At 39.3% G+C, this 18499-nt stretch overlaps 1 protein-coding gene across 4 annotated transcripts in view; it reads right to left on the bottom strand.

Moving 5' to 3' along the window:
• Nucleotides 1-4164: 4164 nt before the first annotated feature.
• Nucleotides 4165-18499, bottom strand: part of LOC140477438 (serine incorporator 1-like) — a 90000-nt gene continuing 75665 nt past the window's right edge. For 3 of the 4 annotated variants that reach the window (XM_072571341.1, XM_072571342.1, XM_072571344.1), the window contains 2 exons: nucleotides 17087-17302; nucleotides 4165-6392 (listed from right to left, as the gene is read on the bottom strand). In XM_072571341.1, coding sequence (XP_072427442.1) covers nucleotides 6239-6392; nucleotides 17087-17302 — 370 coding nt within the window. In that variant the 3' untranslated portion in view covers nucleotides 4165-6238. The remainder of the gene's footprint in view (nucleotides 6393-17086; nucleotides 17303-18499) is intronic. The other variant, XM_072571345.1, reaches the window with a different exon arrangement.

Genomic DNA, 18499 nt, shown 5'->3' with positions numbered 1-18499 from the left:
GATGAATTCTCCTGACAGCTTGTGGACCCGCTGCTTTTTCGGTTAATGGGAGCTTAACTTTCCCTGTTTCACCAGCTGCAAGAGTTGATGGATTTGATTAAAGAATATTGCGACCCCAAGCCTCCTCTAGTTCTGAAATGCAATTGGTTTTACTCAGAGTTTGAGAACCAGGGGAATCCATGTCAGGATTTTTGATGAGGTTAAGAAGGCTGGCTGAAGCATCTGACTTTGGTTTAACCCTTAATGAGATGTTGAGAGACCGTTTGGTTTGTGGGTTTAATGATGCACCTACTAGCTGAAGCCCAGTTGGACTTCAAAGAGGCACTACACTTGGCGTTGTCATTAGAAAATGCTGCATGTGGAGCCTATGGGTTGCAGGGTATTCCAAAGGAAGTGAACACACTCGCCAGCATGACTGAGCTTGGGGAACACCACTTGAGTGAAAGCAATGGCATAGCCTCACTCAGAACATATCCTGAACAGAGGTCATCCCATAGCAAAACTCCAAAATAAAGCAAAGCCTTGACCAAACGGTTAACATTTTTTTCAGGAACCAAGCTAGCAAGCCATTGTGATTGCTGCCAGTATGCAGACATGAGACAGTAAGAGAGACCCACTAGGCATGAATTAAGTAAGAGAACTCAAAGCTACCAGTATCTAGGAGATGCACACTCTGGAAAGCCCACCGTTATTGAGCTTGAACAACTAAATTGCTTAGCAAGATCCAAATCAGAACCAATCAAAATTAACAACTGGTTAAATGATCACCCAGTTCCAACAGAGGTTGATACCAGTGCACTGTATCAATAGTTAAAGAAAATTCACTCCGGACTCCAACCCTTAAGTTTGTGTAATGTCCTGCCAAGACTGAGAACCTAAACTGGGGAACCTTTTCAGATTAAGTGTACACCTTTGGCTGTGGCCTCACATGAGATGCAGCTGATTTAGTTAGCACTGATTGTAGTAAAACACTCAGGCCTAAGCTTGATGGGGTGAAATTGGTTGAGAAAGATTCACCTTGATTGGCTGGACACTTTTCAATTAGAAAATTGCTGCCTGAGTGAAGTTCTAATTAAACAACTGGAGGTTTTCAGGAAGGTCTTGGGACTACTGAAGTAGCCAAGGCCACCTTGCATGTTAACCAGGAAGCAATTCCACAATTCTGCAAGGCCTGCCCAGTGCCATTTACCTTACCGGTGAAATTAGAGGCAGAAATCAAGAGGCTGAAAAGCAAAGGAATCTTCAAACCAGTCTGGTTTGTGGAATCGGCAGCACAGTTTTCTCGATTGTAAAGCCTGATGGTTTGGTTGTCCTTGTAAGAATTTTAAACAAATGGTAAACCACTTATCACAGTTGGATAAATACTAAATCACTCGCACAGAGGACTTATACAAAAGCTGGTGGTGGGGGCAGCGAGGGGGGGGGAAGGGTGCTGTCCTTCATGAGGTTGGCAATGAGGCATGTATACCTTCCATTGCGGTTAGATATGGATTCCTCAGAAGTCTGCTACAATTAATACCAATAAGGCTTTGTACCAATATATAAGACTGCCATTTAGTATCATCAGCCTCTGCCAATTTTCAGTGGATGATGAAGAAAATTCGCACTTGACACTTTCTTTCACTGATATTAATATTTTCCATACATTATCATTTGATCATATTTAATATGGTTTGTATATTATGAAAATATCAAATTCCTTCACTCATCTTTTCAAGGAAGGTGAATGATATAAGTTAGGACTGAATGTTGGCATTTTGTAGGGAAGAGTGTTTTAATTTTTTTTGTATAAACCAAATATTATTTGTAGTTGGCATAAATTAACATTTTACTGAAATTGACAGCTTAAATTGTGAAGTTCCCTGTCTTCAGTAGGGTTTCAACAAAATATCTGATGAAACAGCAGTTAAAACTGATTCCTTTGTAACTGACCCAGAAGGTCTTCTGTGTTAGGAGCATATAAAACTAGCCAACTTCGTGCAATTTGGCACTTGAGTGCTGTCGGAGAAATTTGCCCAATAAGTTAGAGATCACAAAGCACAGTTCGAAGTGAAATTGACTAACAGTTTATTACAAGCGATATTGCTAGAAGAGAAACCGACTAGGCTGACACAGAACTGACAGTCTGTATAGGTAGATCAGAATTTCACTTCCCAGAGCTGAAGATGAGACCAGTTTTTATAATAATACTGTACAGTAAGGCTAATTAGAACTGAGGAAAATACAATGTATCCGGAAATAGAGTAATCTAGTTACAAGGATGCTAATTGGAAAACACTTTTTGGATGAATGTTCTGTTCCTTCACACTATGCAACATCCTGACAGTATCAATGGTTCTATTCCTCTTCACAGGGAAGTGTTAATGGCTCCTCTGAAGTGGTGAGTGCTTCCATTGTCTTGTCCTGGAAGTAATGCTCTTTCTGGTGTCTCTCTGTTTGACCTGCTCTTTGTGTGGCTTTGGTATTGCTGGGTTGTGAAACTGCCCTTGGGGTTTTGGGATATCTGGGATGTTCTGTAATTCTTAGTGAGGTTGAAGCGTATTCTTTTGTCTGTTTGTGCTGTCTAGTTTGGCTTGTCAGCCTGCTTGGAAATTCTGGGTGTTTTTTGGTACAGTTGGCCAATTTTGCTTTTGTGGGCCTATCATGGGTTTTCAGGGTGGCAGATCTTTTCCCACAAGTACAATTTATAAGGATTAGATGTTCGGGGAGGAAAGAAGGAAGTGCTCTCTTGCTTTTTAAAACTTTTCCAGCATCTGAGAATTAGTTAGATTCTAATCCAAGTGAAGACTAATTATTTGGTGAGTACCTTGTAAGTCCCAGTGGTTTATTCTGTTCCTAATATTCAAAGTAGTCTAGAAACTGGTAGTAAGTTTAATAAAATATACAAAAACAAAAATAAACATAGAAGTGAATAAAACAAGTAGCTAACTGAACATATTTGGGGTGGCAGAACAGGATATGTGTTACATCTGCAGTATGTCAGCACTCATGGACGTCAATTTGATCACAGGCAAACACACTTGCAGTAAGCATTTGGAATTTGAACTGCAACATATCAGAATTTATGAGCTCAAATCTGAACTACAGCCATTGCAATGCATTAGGAAAGGGGATAATAAACTGGATCCTGAAGTGTATTTTTTTTTCACAGATGGTGATACGTCTTTGGAACACGCTTCTTGAAAGGGTAGCGGATGCAGAGTATTTGAACAGTATTAAGACAGCAGAAGTGGATAGATTTCTGGTCAGCAAAAAGTTGGAAGGGTTTCAGGGATGTGGGCTGAAGGTTGCAAACATATCAGTCATGATTACAGTAAGTGGTGGAGCAGGTTCAAGGAGCTGAATGGCCTACCCTGTTGCCTTAATTATAAGTTTGCATGTTTGTTTTGATTAACATAGCTGCATGATACGAACATTACTGCCTATAGATTGCCCCTGCTATTCTGGTGCATTTTGCTAACATCTTCTCTCTCCTAGCAGATAAAAATGTAATTGGAAGATTAATTATTGGCAACGCACCTGATCGGTCTAGTTGACATGGGGGTAGAGGAGGTGTCAGATTGTGGAATGGAAGAAGAACACCCCCACCATTTGCAAAAATTCTGAGGCCCAGTATTAGTCGAACTTTATCATATTTAATTTCTAATTTTATTACATTGCTTCACCTACTCACTTACCCAATCGTTGCCATCAATAAAAATCATCTGCACGGTGGCTCAGTGGTTAGCACTGCAGCCTCACAGCACCAGGGTCCCAGGTTTGATTCCACCCTCGGGCGACTGTCTGTGTGGAGTTTGCACATTCTCCCTGTGTCTGCGTGGGTTTCCTCTGGATGCTCTGGTTTCCTCCCACAGTCTAAAGATGTGCAGGTCAGGTCATGCTAAATTGACATAGCGTTAGGTGCATTAGTCATGGGGAAATGGGACTGGGTGGGTTACTCTTCGGAGGGTCGGTGTGGGCTGGTTGGGCCGAAGGGCCTGTTTCCACACTGTAGGAAATCTAATTTCATGATTAAAGCCGGTGTAAAAAATCACACATGGCTTAGTGGGGATGAGCAAACAGTCCGCTTCCTTATAAAACCCAATCCAATCAAATACACACATGCAAAAAAAGTCACATTTTCTCAGAATTTGAAATTCAATTGACATTTATTTCAAAGCATTATTATACATATTTCTCCAAAGACAATTAAATAAGATTGCAACGGAAATATTAAAACAACATTGGTCCATCCACTAGCCAGATATATATTCTTCAAGATCTTTCTTGAAGGAAATGACACATACAAAACACAGAAAGGTGGTGCACAATATTTATAAGACCAGTAGGATTCTAGCAGAAGAGTCTCAAATCACGTCAGTACACGTACCAAGAAATTCTGACTTTTCCCCTCATTTTCAAGGGGGGGGGGCATAACAATGGACAGATGAGGAGATGATGAGGGGATTCTCAGATGAGGAGATTATTTTGATTAGCAGTTAGACATTGGTGGGTTAGTGCATTGAGAAAAAGCTGGTGGCCTGCCTTTCTCCAACAAGGGAGTACCCATCATGGTGATGTGCAGTGCACCTACCCATACCATGTAAATAAAGTGATCTTGCATTGTCTTTGCAAATCTTGGTCGGTGAGACTAGGATTGAATGATAAACTGATTTGCATTGCTACAAATAGTGTTAGTTATTTATGTTAACTTCTTCCTACTCAGTTTCTCACCATGATGTCAATTGGCATTGTGAAACATTAAGAAAAGTGTAGATCACACTGAGGGAAAAAAACTAATTGGAATTTTACCACTTTCATAAAACCTAAGATAGTTTCACTCTCTTCATTCCTCCCCCTCTATACGTCCAGGTTTCAGAATCTTTTGTTTCAGTCCTCAAAGCTTTACCTAGCTTTGATCATAGTTCCTAAATCTGCTAGAACATGTGTTCCCTCTTGTGTGTGTGAGTTAAATCGAAAACTCAAGTGTCCTGGTGTATCATTCACATTAGGTTGTTTCTCCTATGTCCCCTGCATTCTCTCGCAGTCATTCGTTGCATCTGAATTAACATCACTGAACACAAACAATGATCTCGTATTCACATGTTCCCTTCAGAAAAGGTATACTAAATTATTCGAAATTTGATACGCAGAGAGATCTTTATGTGTATCTGTTCTATGACAAATCTGCTCTGAATTACCATTAATAATGTTATTTTCTTTCAACTTTTACAATGAACCATCTGCTGTATTTTTGCTCCAAGATATTTGAAAGTATCATACTGCATAGAATTTTGCAATAATATGAACTCTGGTGCTCTACTTCCTTGGACAATAAACATCAGGGTTCAGCAAATAATGCATATACTATTCTAGTTTTTAAATACTCCAAGAGATATATTGAGAGCTGGACATTATTAAACACTAAAATCAAAAGCTTTCCTAATTTGTACTTTCACTGCTGATCGTACTCAATGCACAAATCAGAAAAATATTCTGATTCTTTCTGTTAGCAATGTATGTACCAGTTTGAAATGCATTATTGAACCTATCAACTTTAAATTTATAGGACATTATGTGCAGAGTTTATTGACAAAATATTTCTTAGTTAAAGCAAGCATTTTATGTCATTGAGATGATGATTTTGAATAAACCACAACAATATTGCTGTTCAATGATTTAAAAGCATTACAATGAATAAGTCTTTATATTTTATTGCATTGTGTACTGGTGAACAATAACACCATTTTAGGTGGTTTATAGATATTACACATCCTGAGGGATTATTAACACCCTGAGAAACCTACGATTGTTAATAAGAATCTCAGAACAAGTAATGACTATAATGACTAAATATGATTATCAATCTACATGACCTTCTACTGAATTTCTGTACATGGCTAACCATTTTCTGTTTGATTTTTATCTGAGTATGTGTCAGTGTTGATGTATTTGTTGCTACCTCACGCAGCCTCACAAATAATTTAATAATTAGCTCTCACAATTGAGGATAGCTGGATTTCCATCGACTGCTCAGTCAGTTTGTTTTCCACGGTTATGTCATTAGGTCCTGCGATTATTCTTCTTTAACAGCAGGCTCAAACACTTTGAACACAAAGACTAATAACACATATTGAAACATACTTTTCATTTAGATTAATATAAAAGTATAATTCACTAAGATATGCTTCAGAAGTCTCTGATGATTTGGGAACATAAACTCCTTTTCCATTCTGTTGTTTCTTATTTAATTTCACGCTTAGCTTATGTGTTCTTCAAAATCATCTTGTTTTGCAAGTACAAGAGGAGCCACCAGTGTCCAGATGTAAAGGGAGCTGCAGACCCAACTGGAAGCAATTTTCATCCATACTGCAATCCAACTGCTTGATATGCTCTTAAAATCAGGACTATGGCTGTGTGCGGAATGCAAGATAACTACTTTCAATCACTATAACTCTTCTTGAATTTGGTCAGAAATATGAATTGCACCATTTTAAATTATAATAAAGTGAAATTATCCTTTGGGATAAATGGGTACATTTTTGTCTAAAATCTTAACAGGAGCATTAACTATTCTAAATAAAGTAGTTACTATCTCTGCTATAGTGGGCGGCACGGTGGCACAGTGGGCGGCACGGTGGCACAGTGGTTAGCACTGTTGCCTCACAGCACCAGAGAGCTGGGTTCAATTCCCGCCTCAGGTGACTGACTGTGTGGAGTTTGCACATTCTCCCCGTGTATGTGTGGGTTTCCTCCGAGTGCTCCGGTTTTCTCCCACAGTCCAAAGATGTGCAAGTCAGGTGAATTGGCCATGCTAAATTGCCCGTAGTGTTAGGTAAGGGGTAAATGTAGGGGTATGGGTAGGTTGCGCTTCGGCGGGTCGGTGTGGACTTGTTGGGCCGAAGGGCCTGTTTCCACACTGTAATGTAATGTAATGTAATCTAATCTAAAGTAACATCAATTTTTAACTAAATACATTAGGTTCGACAATATGCCACAGTTTAGCCCTCTGCCATTTTATCTGGAAATGAAATATGGAGGAAAAGCTATATTTTTGAATCTGTCCTGACATGATCATTGCATTTTGTTACTGTATTCTATGTTTGTGAAAATAGATCATTATGATTGTACATTTCCTTAACATTAATGAACAGCTTGTTGAAAAGTCATTACTCTTAATCCAGAGCAAAGGAAAGTTCAACGGAAACCTGATGGAGTGGTGCTGGTGTGGTGGTAATGTCACTGGACTAGTAATCTACTGAATCAGGCAAATATTCTGAGGGCATAGATTCTAATCTTGGACCCAACATAAATGAAAAGCTAGCCCATGGTTAATTTTTGCCAAAAAAAATCTGGTTTACTAATTGCCCTTAAATAAGAAAATCTGCTATCCTTGCCGACATGCAACCCATAGCAAGGACTTAGCTGCCCTCTAGAGAATACGTCAACAAACCCAAGTCATCTGAACAAATAAAAATGTGATGAAGACATAGAGTTTGGCAAGTTTGCTTTCTGTCTTATTTTGAATGCATTTAAAGAAAAATAATTTTAATCACCGTATTAAATGACCATGTAAGTAACAGAAATTGACAAGCACAGTTGAAATAATTCACCAAAGCTACTCAGAGTTCTGAAGTGTCTACCGTTTACTACAAGTATCATTGACAATATTGACATTCATCCTGAATACTTCTATGACATTCTGCAATCTGTTGCAATAAAGCTATTTATCATGTGAAAGTTTGATAAAATTAGTTACTCTGTAAATAAGTAAATGATCTTTCATGAGATCCCTGCAAAGTAATCCGCAACTTTGCTGCTCAAAAGTGGATTGTCTGCCATTGCTGGATTTTCATTCTTTAAGTCAGTGACAGTTTGTAAACTTTTCATAATTTAAAATTAACCGTTTGGCTCTACATGTTGCTAAATATGCCCCCAGAATATTTGCCTGATTCAGTTGATTACTTGTCCAGTGACATTACCACCACACCCACACCACCCCATCAGCACCTCTGCCCAGTAGTGAGCCAAAAATGCTAGTGCAGACCTGATTCCTCTGTTCCCATTCCACATGCAGGTTGCAATCTTTCTATCAATGTGCAAAATCAAAATATTAGCAAAATTCTCTTTTGAGGATTTTTTTAATACCAAGGTTTTGATAGTTTTACTTTCAAAGTATTCCCCATGGGGGGTTTTGACCAAGTGCTTGCAATATTAAGTTAACCATTACATTATTTGTATTGGGTCCGAAGTATTTGTCACCAGCCAGATTTAATTACCTGGTCGACAACAAATGGTTGACAGACAAATGATGTTGAGGTAAAAAAAGTAATAAAAATGCTGTTAGATTTACTTAATTTCATGGGTTCCAACAATACAAAATATTTATAATCCAGGTGCAATGGCTCCAGTTTGAGTCAGCAAAGGTAATTTGTTTTAGTATGGGATGAAATCCATTTCCTGTTCCATCAAATTCCACTGGGAGAGTCAGTAATCTTTTAAATTATGACATGCAGAGCATAATCGGTTCCAAGAATTGCTAGCTGGCTACATTCAATTCTTCTCAGCAATAGGTTGCAAGGTTTTTCAATAGATCACTCAGGACAGTTTGAGTGTCACTGAAGAGGAATTCAAAGGCTATAAGCAGAGAGTGAGAATGTGAAAGAGACACATGAGCAGACTCCCTGTTAGGAGGCAGATGGTTGTCTGTTCTGCCAAGAAGACAGCTTGATGACACAGAAGCTGTGCAGAGGACTGAGTGCAAAGGCAATGATAATTGGATTGCTCTATGCTGTTAAATCCTCGGCAGAAGGTCTGGGAATTTATGGGGAGTGTCAGAAACAGGACCTAGAATAAGCCATGAAGAACTGAGAAATTGAGAAGTTATTGACTCTGCCCGAGATGAGGGAAAAACTCAGGGGTGGAATGGGCTCACTCAGGCTAGCTGTCCGTGGAAGAGCAGGAGTTACAGATCAACCAGAATATTAGCAGACACCACAGCGGTACACAATGGAGAAGCTCTTGAGAAAGTGTTTCAAGGCTCGATTAGCATAACTGAATGGTCATATGTGAGGTTTAATGAGATTTCGTAACCCACTGGGTCATTAACATCTGTTGGGAGTTGCTGAGAAATCTGTGGGATCTGCTTTTGTTAATTTTTATGCATTGTTTGGTGTTCAATCACATTCTATATTTACCATACATCAGGTCTGGGTTTTACAGGTATTTGCACACTAAATGTAAGTTTTATCCCTGTTGAAGCACTGTAAAGTTTATTTTGTTTGTTCAAACCATGGAATCTAATGGCTTCATTCTCTCAGTATCTCCCTTGGATCTTACACTTTGTCATACAGTGCATAACGAGGTCATTCAACCCATTGGGTCAGAACAGCATCCACCCAACTAATTGGTGACAAAGCAGGTTGGGATATCCTGAGCTTGTGAAAAATATAAAAGTGAGAATGATTTCTTGCATTTAGAATTTAGCACATCACAAATAACTACAAGACCATAAGGTATTGGAACAGAATTAGGCCATTTAGTCATTTGGTCATGGCTGATTTGCTTCTCTTAATTCCTCTCTCCCATAACAATAGTACCTTGACTTTCATAGCACTTTTAATGTAACGGAACAATTCTAAGATATTTGATATGAGCAAACTGGTTCCAAACCACAAAGAGGGATAATGGGGAAGATGCTTAAAAAGCTTCAACAAAAAGGTAGGCTTATGAAGCATTTTAACCGAAGGAAGAAACATTGAGAGGCAGAGAGGTTTAGAGAAATAATTACCAAGTGCAGAGCTTTGTCAGCTGAAGGCACAGGCACCAGTGGTAGAACTCGTAAAGTTGGGAATGCTCACAGGGAGAGGATGCGATTATCAGACAGTTACCATCCCTAACTGTACTTGCGAGAATGCAGGTGAACTGATGTCTTGAACTGTTACGAGTGTGGATACCCTTGTAGTTCTGTGTGGGAGGGTGTTACAGGATTTTGAATCAGCAACAATGAAGGAACAGTGATTTGGTTACAAGTTGAGGTGGCGTTGTAAAAGCATTGGGAAGTTGCTGTAGTGTGATATTGAATATGGCACACACTGATGGCACTATGTCCATGTGGAGGGAGTGAATGTTTAAGCTGATGGATGGGGTTGCAAAACGAATGGCTGTTTTAACTTTGGCAGTGTCAAGCTTATTGATTGTTATTGGAGCCCCACTTATTCAGTTATGGTGGGGGAGGGGAGTTCCATTACACTCTTGACTTGGGTCTTGAAGATAGTGATTGGCTTTTGGGGAGTTGAGAGTTGAGATGCTCAGTGCAGAATTCCCCAAGCTCTGACTTATTATTTTAGTCAAAATTTTATAATGTGATCCAGTTCAATTTCAGATAAATAGTCACCCCTGAGATTTGATGATGGGGAATTCATCAATGGTCATATTCTCTTTTGTTGGAAAAGGTAATTGTCTGACATAAATGCTAGCTGCTATTCATCAGCACATGCCCTGAATTTGTTCAAGGTCACTGTGTATGGACTCAAACTGATTTAGTACCTGAGGTTAAAACAAAATACTGCAAATTCTGGAAATCTGAAATAAAAACAAAAAGTGCTGGAGAAACAGAGGTCAGGCAGCATCTATGGAGAAAGAGACAGAGATAATATTTTGAAACCCAAATTACTGTGTCCAAAATAGATATGCAGTGTTAAATTGATTAGGAAAAAGGTATCCTGTTCAGCTCCAGGGACCCAGGTTCGACTCCAGCCTTGGGCGACTGTGTGGAATTTACACATTCTCCCTGTGTCTGTGTAGGTTTCCTCTGGGTGCCCCAGTTTCTTTCCACAATCCAAAGATGTGCAGGTTAGGTTAATTGGGCATGCTAAATTGCCCATAGTATTCAAGGATGTGTAGGTTAAGTGCATTAGTCAGGGGTTAAGGCAGAGTAATGGGAAACGGTTGAGGTGGGATATTCTTTGGAGGGTCTGTGTGGGTTTGGTGGGCCAAAAACCTTTTCCACACAACATTACCCAATGCATTTTAGCACTAAGTGCTTCACTGAATAACCTTAGACTTGGAGTAAAAAATGAAAATTGAATTGATAACTTATGGTATCCACATTTTAACTTTATTAGCAGCAAATTGACATGACTCTCAATGTTTCTCAAAGTTGAAAGAATCTTGGTGTAATAAATGAATCATGTTTCCAATTTTTTTTTTCTGAAAAACAAGTTTCTATTTGTAGGATTGTAATGAGGTCAGCCAGGTGGGACATCACAGAATATGTGTTCCCTGATTGGGGCTGGTAATCTGGTCCAATCAGGGAGCCCCAGCTGACAGATAAGAACAGGAGTGTCAGAGATCCTGTTCACTCAGAGCTGGTTCTGAAGGATCTGGACCAGTGTCAAAGACTTTCCACGTGTAAATAGAACATAGAACATAGAACATAGAAATATATATAGAAATAAAGGGTGATTTGGTGATAAGATACTGGCTTCTGTGGAGTTATTTGACAACTATCACTTAAGAGGAAGATGTGCTCATCCCTGCCAGAACCTTGTCATATTTATTCTGTCAGTTTCATATTTAAAGGCCAGCCGCACACTTCAGATACTACAAGCCAGGAACTGTGGCTGATCCTAGGGTGTTCGAATCCTTACATTGAGAACATAGCCAAGAGGGAAGGAAAGCTTTGTGGACATGAATCTTGGTAGATGGGGGAATGGAGGGGAGTGTTGTCCTTTACCCTGCAGACAGCCACAGGCTTCCCCTTTACCAGCTTTAATGAAATGCAAATAGGTAAGAAGGTAGTCACTCAAGGTGTCTAGGGAAAGTTGTAAAGCCTTTCTCAATATTGAGAACCTGTTTTTTTTTCCTACTCTTAACCATATTTTTCCATCTGTTTCACCATGGCTCACATCACATCATGGAGCAGAAAATACGTCCCCATTAAATCTTTTTCTCACTGTGCAGCCAAGCCAGCTGAGTTTCTGCATACCAACACCTGCAGCATTTTGTTTTTATGCTTCTTTTCAAAGGGGAGATATGGCTTTGGAAGAATCACTCCATGTTCTATAAAAACATTTCCAGGAGACACAGGAAATCCTTCATGAAATTAAACTTTAATCTTTCAAAATCAAAGCTGTGAGAGCCAGTAAAATGCCTTTCTCTGGCTTCCCGCAGGCTCTTTGTTCTCCTGCAACTTACACAGTTATTCTTCCCGCGCTTATTGGATAATATTAGCATAACCAATCACACTGGCTTACTTTACCTTTCTAAACCAATCATCGTCTGCCACACTGGTTCCCTCCATCACACTTAACCTATCACATTACAGCACAATCATCTTCAGCATGAGCTCATCTACCAGTGATTCAGCTAACCTATCACAATGCACAACCATTATCTGTTACTGGAGTCCTGTAATATGATCCGGGCATGCACCACAACACTAAGTTAACTGGGTAACTGCCAGAGTAACTTTCATAATACCTTATAGCTGCAACAAATAATGGAAACTTTTCAAAATGAATTGGTGCTGGGATACTTTGAACAATGGCAAGTATTGAACATAGGTTTGCAGACAATGCACTGGCATCCTTAGTGGAGGCACTGGAAAGGGGAAGAACATCCTGAATCTGCTGATGAGGCAGTTAAAACAAATAGCAGAGTGTGTTAATGCATCAGGAATGCAGATGCAGTACGTGAGGAAGTGTAATGGATTCTCAAAGTGAGCAAGATCATCTTCAAATGTCACAGTTTTCCATCACATCATGCAGTGCTCAGTTCCATCAATCATCTACCAATAGTGTCTGCTCACCTTTATACAGTTAGCATTGTTGTAAGCATCACACCTACAACAGATGGCATGCATGAACTTACTGTTCTAACCAGATTCTGTGGCAAGGTTCCCTAATTTGTTAGTTTCCAGATAACTCCAACTCTTAACAGGCTCCCCTTTCTTTTATCAGTCTGTCCCTTGACTGGTTTCAAAAAAAAAGCTAATTTGAAAAGGACCTCTTCCCTTTCTCCTATTCTGAAATGAACTTATGCCTTAATAGGCGTCAAAGTTTTCTTGAAATAATAAAAGGAACAGGTGAAATTTTATAGGGTTGTGAGCAAATGCTAGAGAAATTCAACAGGTCTGGCAGCATTTGTGGTGAGAGAAACAAGATTGCTTTTTAATTTTAGTGCAGAAGGAGTTGAGAATCATACTGAAAAAAAACCCACTTTTGATCTTAGTTTACAGGGAAATTCATGGAGCAGCAGCAGATGGTTGGATCTTTAACCCTGAAGACCTCAAGCAGTGATGTCCAGGGACATCATCTCCAAAATCCACACCATTTCCTTTGTGCTGGGTTTGACTCTAAACAGAAGAATGCTTTCCCCAATTCCATTGCTTTCAATTTTGTTGGGGGTCCTTTATCATTCAGTCAAATGCTATCTTGATGTCAAGGCAAATCATTCTTACCTCACCTTTACAGCTTAGCTCCTTTGTCCACATTTGGACCAAGGTTGTCATAAGCTCTGGAGCTGAGTGGCTTAAACAAAATCCAAACTGAATATCAATGACAGGTTGTTGCTCAATAATTCCAATTTGATAGTACGGTTGATGATATCTTTCATGACTTTTCTAATGATTTAGAGTTGATTGTTATGATGGTAATTGACCAGATTGAATTTGCCCCTTTTTTTGTGGACAGGACATAGGGGGCTATTTTGTACATTGTCAGGTAAGTGCCTATGTTGTCACTGCACTTGGGCAGATTGGGCAAATGTTCAGTAGTTTGAGAGCACAATACTATAGCTGACTTGTCAGCACCCAGAGTAGACTTTGTCACATCCAGTGGCTTCAGCCATTTCTTAATATCAGATGGAGTGGATGCATTATCTGAAGACTAGCGTTTGATGGAGGGATTTCCAGTGGATGAACCATGTGACACGTCTGACTGGAGATAGTTGCAAAGGCTTCAATCTTGCATATTCGGCATTAATGTGCTGGACTCTCCGCCATCGAAAAGGGAGATATTTTTGGAGCATGCTCCGCCTGTCAGCTGTGTAATTATCCACCATCAGTGCAGGTATCTCTGAGGATTGTGAATTTGGATGGGACTAATGATAGGGTAGGGTGAGACTATGGGGAAATTTGAATGTAATGATTAGAATTTTGAAATAGAGGCATTATTTGTCTGAAGGTCAATGTAGGTTAGTGAGAACCGGGGTAATGTGTGAACAGGGCTTTGTGCAAGTAAAGACATGGTTTTGGATAACCACAATTTTATAGGGGCCAGGATGTGAGAGGCCATTCAGGAGCATAACGGAAGAATCAAGTGTGACAATTCTATGGTTTTAAGAGGAGTATTTTGTCCTGCTTTTTTTTAAATTAGGAGAAATTGAGACAGAGGTACAAAGTGGTCTGTTCCAAGCCAATAAAGTAAACAGCTTGATTTTTTATTGAAGTTGAACAACAGAAGCAGCCTAAATGGGTGGGGTCAAGCTCCCACAGAACCAGGGTTTTGGTTCACTTTCAATAGTTGATGGAGTTTTGAAGTTGCCTGTTACAACAAAATGCTTGAGTTTTCTCTCTCTCTCTGCCAGAATTCTCTCTTGATATCCCATACTGGAAAACCATTGCACGTGAAACAATCTGTTTTACTGACTTTACCTTTGCCAAGGATGTGCTTATGTGATGGTACTACATTGGAACAGTTGCTGTTTCATAGTTTGCTGTTCCATCTATTGCATTGTTAAGTTTTCCAACAGGGTTAAAGATATACAAGTTCTTTTTTCTTTTGTTTGTATTTTAACTGTAGTGGTAAGAATAAAGTGTGTTTTGTGTAAAGCTGACTAGTGTGACCAACTGAATTACATCTGGAACACTGCACCTTACGCTTGCCTCTAAATAAGAAAAGAGTTAAAGTCTTGACTATCTCTCTGATACATTTGAAGGGGTTTGCTCAAGTCCAGAGACAATGAAGGCATAGATGAGGATTGCAGGGCAAATCAGCTACAGCAGGTGTGCAGTCATCAGTGTCACAAAGGTGGAAATGTAAAATGTTAATCACCATAGTGATAGGTGTGGTGATGTGGTTGGAAGCTTAGTTTGGAGACAAGTATGACACTACAGTTGCAAACAGCCTGGTTTAACCTCAGCAAATTGACAGCAAGAGTGGTAGAGTTAGTAGCGAGTGAAGACAGATTGTATTGAGGACTATAGGCAATGGCTTTAGTCTCGCCAGTATTTAATGCAGGAAATTTCTGCTCATACAGTTTTGACCTCATATAAGGTGCAGAGTTATCTCAAACTTGTGAGGGCAGGGACCCCTGAAATTTAGGAAAAGAATGTGTTTGGGCCGATTGTGCATTCCTCAAAGATGGGAGTGCAGAGATCATGGAAAATTGTCATGGCAATTATTGTAATCGTTCAGCATTTCTGGTACAGACTACAATTTTGCTGGCCTTGCAAATGAAAACCTGTGTTGTCTACGACTTGTCTTTTCACAATCTTGATAACAAAGACATCCACACATTCCACCTATTTATTGCTGCAAGAGTGGAGGAGAACAGGAGAGATGGGTTTAAGAAAATGTTGTCACACTGAAAAGAATTGCATTGTAGGATGATTCTTGAACAATAACCAGCTTCAGTAGATGAGAATAAGACCTGGTACTATTTGACATTGTTTCGCTAAATCTCGAGGTGAGTGATCAAACCTTTCCAAATCCAGTTAAGCTGTGTTCCTGGACCTAAGCAACAGCCCAAAACACAAGACAATTGTGGCTTTAGTGGGGGCCTGGCATCAAAGTTGAAGGTGAGGGGGTAGTTGAGCAAATAAAAAGCTCCAGAAATGTTGTGGTGAGAAGGGTGAGCAAAGACTAGCAAGTTGGAATTTCAAAACCCAGTGTAAACGAATTGAGAGATAGCTTTTCTTTTCCCTGGATGGCCACAGAAGCAAGTCAAGCTCTGTGGGAAAGATGATAATGGTGAAAATACACAGAAGTATTTCAGAACTGGCCTTCTCTTTGAGAGCCATGAAAATAGAAAGGTCAAACAAATGCTTTTGGTATCTATTTGTCTGTATGACAAATAGTAATATCTGGTCTTAAATATGGTATTTGGTATTTTGAGTTGTAATTCTAATGTCTGTGTAGGAATCTTGATTGAAATTCCCGATATGATTGATAAGAAGTTGATACACTAATTTAATTCAGAGGAAAGTTGATAATCAGAAATATTTTGCTCTGTTGTAAACTGCTCCAAAAAACATTTGTGAAGCAAATTTGTTTGATAAGACACAAGTGAGTCTATACCAAATACAAGATAGTTGAACCACATACAACTGAACAAGAAACACATTGGACCAGAAAAACATATGTTACAATTCCATATAACTATCAGTGAGAAATGAAAAATCCATCGTTAGTGACCTTTAGGTTTCTAAAGATGAGATCGTTTTCAAGTATGTGCAGATTAATCTAGTCAAAGAATATAAATAAATATAAAATATGGATTAATAAACTCCCAAAGAAAACTGCAAAGAACTTTGGAGTCCTTGCACTTCAACTGGAAATGTAGAAAACCAGGACTTCCATCCATTTGATAGCAAGGCAGTGGAATCTATCTCAAAGCAGATATTGGATCATAATGATGGGAGATCCAGGTCTATATGGATGCAACAGAAGTGTTCTCCCTGACTTCATGTGAAACTCTGGAGCAGGATTCTATATATCCAAGTGAGTGGACTATGTAGAGGCAAGTTGAAAGTGCTTACTATATTTCCTTTTCCAAAATGCTTCTCAACTGTTTTAAGATAATCAAATGCAATTTCATATCAATGTCAGAGTAAAGCTTTATGCAATCTCAAGGCTGATAATTAGACTGTCAGCTACTAGCTAGTGTGGTTTTCAGTAAACTTACATAAGGTCTATTTTTAGGGTAGTGTGAGGATCCCCTAGACAGACCGGTAAAGCAGACAGAGCATGGGGTAGGCAGACAAAAGACTCACTCAGTTTCTATCGCCAACAGTGCCTCTTCCTGTCGAACATTCACCTGGAGTATACCTTCCCAGCCTACATCTAAAAGAGGTTCATCAATGGTATAGTTATTTTCTGCTTACCTGTGCCAGTTAGTTAGTGTCATCATAACGTACATGGAAGCCAGAAAAAGTATAAAGTGGAAAAAAGAATAGCTGTAATGAACACCTTCTTTTTCATTATCCTGAAAGCGATGCACCTCTTCACAACCTTCCTGTATTGATACGCTTTCCAAAGATCCAGTGTCTGGATTACTGATGGAGTGACTATGCCTCTGTGTGCAACTGGATTTCCTTATGCTAAAAAAAACGTCAATATAATTAGTGTAAAAATCAAATGCACTCAATTTTAATAAATGAGTCTAAAATACAGCAATAGGAGCTTAGACATGTAGGAAAGTATCAGTTGGAAAAGGATGCAAGTTGTCAGACAGCTCCCATATATGAAGGGCTTTTGCTCGAAACATCAATTTTCCTGTGCCTCGGATGCTGCCTGACCTGCTGTGCTTTTCCAGCACCACTCTAAACTAGACTCTGATCTCCAGCATCTGCAGTCCTCACTTTTGCTTAGGTCCTATATATATTGTATCCTTAATTCCCATTTATATCTCTCCAATGTTTGTTTGACATGCAGGAGCAAATTGCTGAAGGTGCTAGAAATCACAGTGGGTCAGGCAGCATCCATGGAGAGAGCGTAAGCTAACTTTTCACATCGAGATGACTCTTCACCAAAGCTCTCTGATTTCCAGCATTTTTTGTTTTCGTTTGACATGTCTCCCTAGTTGGGAAATCTGGTACCCCATTCACTATTTATTTGCTCAAAACACTTAAACCACAACAGCCTACTCATCTTCTCTATTCCAAATGTGAGCCCTTTTATGGTATTCTAGTCCTATTATTAATGGCAATCTTAAACATAGAGTTGGAGTTCAATGTATCTACTCCTTTAGGAATCCTGAATACTTGAATAACATTTTGCTGAGTTCCTTCTTCTCCAATATAACCAAATGCCAGACTCTTCAACCTTTCTTTCCGTGTGGGCTCCGGTGTCAGGATATCCTGGCCATAACATGGGAATCAGAATTGGACACAACTGCTGAGATGTAGTCTATATTCCAGATGCATTCTAAGAGTCTTGTCACCTCCTGAATTATTTTCTGGATGTTACTCTGAGACTGCTACTATTGATTACCTCTGACGTAAGCTAAGTCCAAAATTTTAAAAATACTCATCTGATGCTGACACAATTAGCAATTTTATGTCTGAAATCAATGGAATTTCATTAGCCAAGGATTTGAAGGAAATTTAAGTCAAAGTCGGTGGAAAAGGTTAGCTTGCAGGTGCGCTAGGATTTTATAGTGGGAACCAGCTTGAGGGCTGAATGGTGAATTGGTCACACTTTTTTGCTTATGTTCACCAACAAGGAGAAACTAGGAACAATGCAGGTACAGAGTGATTTACAAGCTAGTGGCAAGTACCACAAATAATTTGACAGGG

Source organism: Chiloscyllium punctatum, chromosome 5 (assembly GCF_047496795.1).
Source record: "Chiloscyllium punctatum isolate Juve2018m chromosome 5, sChiPun1.3, whole genome shotgun sequence".
NCBI lineage: Eukaryota > Metazoa > Chordata > Chondrichthyes > Orectolobiformes > Hemiscylliidae > Chiloscyllium > Chiloscyllium punctatum.
Note: the sequence above shows the minus strand (reverse complement) of the source record. Positions and strands in the feature narration are given on the sequence as shown.